The following is a 5,907-nucleotide window of genomic DNA, read 5'->3' on the forward strand; positions in this document are numbered from 1 at the left end:
CAGTTTGATTCAATCAAAATATCTTCAAAAATATCGAGCCGCTTAACGGCAATGACTTACGCAAAAGTTATAGGCTATGGATATTTTGCCGCAAATACTGCGGCAAAATAGACACTTCGAAAATGGCATTCTATTAGTCTTAATGCTTTCAAAGCATCATGCTTTCAAATGAACGTTATGCGAAGCCAGCAAAGGTTGTAAAATTGTAATGTACTTAATTCATATTTTTAATGTACTATGTACTGCAGATACTGCCTGTTACCTGTAAGATGGTACTGTTACCTCCTAAAGCCTGAATGTCAATACAGATTAACGCAGCCGAATATATATAGCCAATTTTCTTGTACAGTTCTGTGTGAAACTTGTTTATCTTTTCTCTATTTTACTATCATTATTTCTGTTTTTACTTCTGCTATATATATGCTCGATTTTGATTATTATTTTGATTGTTTGATTGATACTTAAGTTAATCATACGGCACAACGCATATTGTGCCCCTGCCAGAAGAAATCTGGGGGAATAAAGTTGTCTTGTCTTGCCTTAATATTGCAGTTGTGCTGTTTTATACAATACTGATCCGGGAACACTGCTTTGTGTCAAAGAAGTTACGTACATTCTTGAGCGTTAAACTACTGGATAAATACTGGCCGCACGCGGCAGATTAGTTTCAGCTGAAGTCGGCAATACTTAAAGCCTCTATCAAGGCGGCATCTGTTTCACTTCAACTTAACGTTTTACGGGGAAAGATAAGAACCGATAAAACAGCACACGATGGACTTGCCGAGTGCCCGTCAAAGGAGCCGATACTTTACTGGCGCAGAAGTTGTGCTCAGATTGTATGCGCAACTTGAATACTTGATGGCTGAATGCGAAGATAAGCGGCAACGCTTTTTACTGGTAGTCAGATTAACGCATTGGGCAACTACTAACTAGTAAATAATAAGTGATAATAATTAATAAGTGACAATAAGTAAATAGCAAGTGATAATAAGTGATTGTTGCTTTAAAGTTTAAACCATTTGCCACTGTAAGTGATAGTGTTGCAAGTATGATTACAGAATGGAAGTCAAATTTAAAAGCGTATTCGGGTTATCTGCCGCTGTTGGCTGGAAAACAAACTGGTCAGTCCCTCGTCCAGCGCCAGTGCGGAGTCGCGGAAACACGCGGAGCTTCCCCGTCGCATGTCGGCTCTGACCGAAGTTACCGCCAGCATCCCGGACCCATTCTGCACAAATTCAGTGTTATTTCGATCAGTGCGACAACGTCTGGATGCTCAAGATCTAGCTGAATAATCGAGCTAGCTGAATAATAACTGCAAAAAATGACAGATTGCACTTTTCGGAGGGAAACTCGTCTCTACATATGTTTGAGATAAAACTGAGACAGACATGACAGACTCAATAGTTTGTTTCATCTCAGCAAACCTAACTGAAAATAACCTATTTGTGTTGGTGAGAAGCGACTTGCTCTCTGTACCACTTCAGTCCACCTAGCATGAGGCTTTAGGTGTACCTTTTCCGAAAGTTCAAAAATTAACTTTGTTCAAAGTAAGAATCCAACAACTGCGGCAGCCTACACTTAATAGCCGCTCTATATAATAAAGGCCATACCATTTGGTATGGTCTGCAGCAGACGACGCGGAAACACGAAAGAGAAGCCTTTACTCGGAACTCACTGATCGACACTTTTCAAACTAGTCGCCTTGGCGACAGTACCCGTCAGTGCATCAGTAAAATTGGTCGGCGCATTAAAGAGCAAACAAGAGAAGCGCGCGCTACCGAATTTTTGTGGCAAAGTGTAAGTGTGGAAATTCAGCATGGTAGCGCTGCTTCTGTTCTGGGAACAGTTGCTTGTTCTGGAGAGCTAGAAGAAATATTCTACTAGTCTAAATTGGTGTTTTAAGTTCATATGTAAATGGCGTTTAACTTGTACAATTTGGCAATAAAGTTAAAACATAAGGAATACATACGTACCTCAGTTCGCTGCAGTATCGCACCGGACTTGGAGATCGTTAATTTACTGTCTACAAACGTCTTCATGCCGAATCAACAGTTTACAAAGTGATTATACCGGAAACAGGCGATTATATTGTATACATAATACATGACGATTATATAATAGTTAGTTGACTTATACGTACAATTTATTGCCACTCTAATGTACGTACTAGTCAGTGGTCAGTGCGTCACGTAATTTCTTTCAAAACTAAACTGCTACGCTCAGCATTCAAGCGTCAATAGCATTAGAATGATGTACCTGTGCCCCACAGGGAAACGGTGTAGAGAAACGCACCTATCAAATCCAGAAAACACTAGCTTCAGCCTTTTATCATCCGGGCAGGCCACAGAGTTCGCCAAGCAACCGTCAGGGCATTAGCGGGCAGCAATGCATTCCTCCGTCATACGTGGCGCGCTGAAAGTAAAAACAACGGAGGCCGTTCAAGCCCATGCCGGTTGGACGGAAAGGGAGATGATTCACCCCTATGGTGCGGGTGAATCAGAATCATGCCACGGCAGCGTCATCGCGCGACCATTGCGCTCTTGGTGCATGTGACAGCATGACACAAATCCATGATCACACACTGAATTTCGGGGTTCCTGAATTTGGTGATGTTTAACAGACATTTAGTGCAGCATTCTTGTTCCCTAAACATTTCTTGCAAATCTTTGTTGGTAAAACGGTACTTGTACAGATTGGTTGGTTGATTGTAGCGGTATTTGAACAGATTGACGTCTTTCAGTCTGTTCGTTTTATATAAAACAGGTGAGAATCTCGAATGGTCAAGACCACTGGCGGCGAAGAACTGTCAGTAGAGAAATTCGATACAGTTACAGTTGTGTCAGTAGAGCTGGTGACTGGTGTCAAATTGTCAGAGCGTTTTTCATGTCGCTGGTGCCGCTGCCTGTGAGGATTGGCCAAATGATTGCGATCATTTGGTTTCCGATCACAACGATCCACTGGTTGGTGCGAAGAACCTGGTTAGGCACGCTGGGCACTGTTCTTGCCGATTGTTCCGCGTTGAATAACTTGTTGGGTGTTTGTAATTAACGTTTCTGTACCTGCTCGAAATCGGTGTTGACATATTGTGTGCTTCGTAGGGTACACGATTGGATTGGCCAGTGTGGCTCTAGGGAACTCGCAGTCGAGAAGGGATCGAGGCAATTTTTGCGTCGTGTGGGACCTGCTGTTGGCTGTTCACGTGGGGTATCGCACGCTGCGCTAAGGCAGACATGAGGTAAGCCGGGCTCTTTTCTACTCTTTCAGCCGGATGAACGCTTTCTTCAGTTGAAGGTCCAGTCACTGTCGTACTGGTTCTTCGTAATAATTACGAAGTACCAAGCTACCAGCATTATTACTATTTATTAGCTCTACGCTGGTTCCAAGTGGCTTGTTGTTTTTAATGTGATCATGGACGATATTCTACATGTGTGGGATGTATAAAAGAGTATGAGTTAATTCTGAGATCTGTTGACTCCTTGTACTTTGCAGCAATATGGAAAAGGTTTTGGCCACAACGCACGCGACGGTGATGGCGTACGATGATGCAGTGCGCCGCTGGCTGCCGGCGGGATCTGCATGCCCCAATGCCACCGCCAAAGTGCAGATATATCAGCACAAACTGAACTACACCTTCCGTCTCTTCGGTCGCCGTCTGTGGGACCACGCAGTACGCTACACTTCGCTGTTGATTGTGCAGATGTACCAGCGACCGTTGCGGTTGATTTGATGGAGAGCTGGTTGTCCCTTTGCAGGTGGTACTGCTTGACGACGACATGGGGGATAAATTGGAATACACACAGACCACTCCCACCTTCCACCAATGGCGCAGCTCGGCTAACCGGAATGCTCTCCAGTTCGCTAATAAAGACGACGCCGAGGCCTTCGCAAAGGCCATAACCCGGGCCGTTGAAATGCGCAAGGCCGCCAGCCAGAGTCGAGCGCAAAAATCCAGTCCCTATGGAAGCGAGGTCTCACCGATCCCCCAGGCCGCAGGCGGCTCTAAGCCACAGCCGGGCACGCTGAAGAACAAAGTGAGAAACGTTGCAGTTTGCGAAAGTTAATGCGGGGAACTTTCGGGTGCTTTCCACATAGCTGAAACGTTTTAACCCAGTTTTTGTGTTTTAACGTTTAACGTCTTCACTCCACAAGGAATCACTCTTTATCGAGGCTTACAGGCAAACTCAAATTATTAGTGTCCTACAAAAACGTGAAATAATTGGCACTTATAGACTATAGTTAGGGACATGGTAGGTTCGGCACGAGTTCGCTATACGAAAAAACATATACGTCATATACAAGCAAAAAATCTGAAGTTACATCACAACTGCAGGTTTTGCTGGCCACGCCGTCTCCCTCCCCCGAGGCTGCACATCGACGCAGTCAGGCAGACACCATCTCGTCTGCTTCATCATCACCGCGCCTGGCAGCCACCGCGTCGACTCACGCGTCCCGAGCGACGGAGCACCAGTCATCCCGTCGTCGTTATTTGCTGGAATCTCTCTCGCTGTATTCGGCCACTCCCCGCTCCAGTAACCGCCAGCGCCGCGTCATTCCATCACCGGCGGTTCCGTATTCCTCTTCCGAATCCGAGGATGACAAGGGCAGTGATTCGACTTCCTCTGCCGAGGATGGTGTGCCGATTCGTCCGGCTGGCTCCAAGATCAGAAAGCGAAGCGAGCGTTGTGCGGGAGTGCCGGTGGTGAAGAAAACCGTGAAGATGAAAAGGGGGTCGCGTGAGGTAACTTCATAAGCGCTAAAGCTAGCAAGAAAGATTGCTACTTTTACAGAATCTCAGCTCAATCCCTAGCAAGATTGAATGGCTATAGAATTCCGTGTGGTATCTTTCCACACCTCGGTAACGACGAATCTTGCCGGGTTTGTGGCGAAAACACTTTTCCCGATGAGATCGTACCGTTTGGTTTGTACGTGTAGGGTGTGGCACAGCGGTGGGAGCGCCGCTGGAAGCGCGATGGTAAAAAGCTGTTCCTTTGCCCTTACTGCGGGGCACAGGGCCAGTCGGAGCTGGGATGGACACGAGCGCAGTGGGTGGAGCACGTTCTAGGCCCGAACACTTCCAAGGGAGCCTGCGCTGCGTGGCAGGCCGGAGTCGAGCGGGGAGTGTACCGGCGCGGTGCGCTGCCCCATGTAGGTCCCGTGTGGCGCAAGCTGTCGGGCGGTTACACCGGCCACGTGGTGGATTTGGGCGTCGACGCATGGACCGAGCGGGACGTGGAAAAGGGAGCGCGCCTGGATCCGTCGGGCTTGTCGCTGCCAGATGCGGGTAAGATAAAAAAGCGCATGCGATGTGTTATGTACTGCTGGCGAAGCGCTATGGAGTCTTATCATATCCACGCATTTCCAGTTCCAAATCAGGCTCGGGTGAGTTATTAATCTGTTTTTGGGAAAGCAGTTAAGGAAACGACTGTGGACGTGGTACCACATTCGTGTTCGTGCACGAAAACTTTAAATGTCGCGCACCCCTCTCACTTCTTTGCTTTTTTTGGGGCACTCTATAGCAAGCTGATTTGCATAAATAGGCGTAGAAACCGTTTGTGTGCGCAACTTCCGGTCGGGGAAAATGGATGAAAGAAAATTCCAAAACAGTTTAATTGCATTCCGGTGTATGCTGCCGTAATTGGGATTATGTTGTACGAGTTTACGGTGCGCATGTACGTGTTCCCTGTTGTATTAGCGATGACGTATGATGCGTGTTCTTATCGGTAGCCTCCGATCAGAAGCTGCGCTTCGTCGTCGGCCAGCATTCGGCAGTTACGGTGTGATTGAGTTAAAGTGAACATTATCAGATGGCGTTGGCTAAGCGCGCATCCTCCATCGACAGCGGAACAAACGCAAACCCGGATGAAGGCTTTAATGCCGAAATCTAACACACACCGCGCCTTGTGCGCC

The 5,907-nt window shown here is 47.0% G+C and overlaps 1 protein-coding gene across 1 annotated transcript; it reads left to right on the plus strand.

The window, feature by feature from the left end:
* Positions 1-3,230: 3,230 nt before the first annotated feature.
* On the plus strand, positions 3,231-5,149 carry LOC129601471 (vasodilator-stimulated phosphoprotein-like). Its single transcript, XM_055500290.1, has 6 exons — positions 3,231-3,235; positions 3,490-3,667; positions 3,753-4,031; positions 4,331-4,738; positions 4,933-5,042; positions 5,101-5,149. Exons 1-6 carry the CDS (start codon positions 3,231-3,233, stop codon positions 5,147-5,149), a joined length of 1,029 nt encoding a protein of 342 aa, XP_055356265.1.
* Positions 5,150-5,907: the final 758 nt, after the last annotated feature.

The sequence above is a fragment of the Paramacrobiotus metropolitanus genome, unplaced genomic scaffold, assembly GCF_019649055.1.
Source record: "Paramacrobiotus metropolitanus isolate TYO unplaced genomic scaffold, Prichtersi_v1.0 Parri_scaffold0000238, whole genome shotgun sequence".
NCBI classification, from domain to species: Eukaryota; Metazoa; Tardigrada; class Eutardigrada; order Parachela; family Macrobiotidae; genus Paramacrobiotus; species Paramacrobiotus metropolitanus.

Bases quoted from the DNA above. Each gene is read 5' to 3' on its own strand.
- LOC129601471 (XM_055500290.1), top strand. The intron at 4,032-4,330 runs GTGAGAAACGTT...TCACAACTGCAG, and splicing joins CGGGCACGCTGAAGAACAAA to GTTTTGCTGGCCACGCCGTC. The intron at 5,043-5,100 runs GTGGGTGGAGCA...GCTGCGTGGCAG, and splicing joins CTGGGATGGACACGAGCGCA to GCCGGAGTCGAGCGGGGAGT.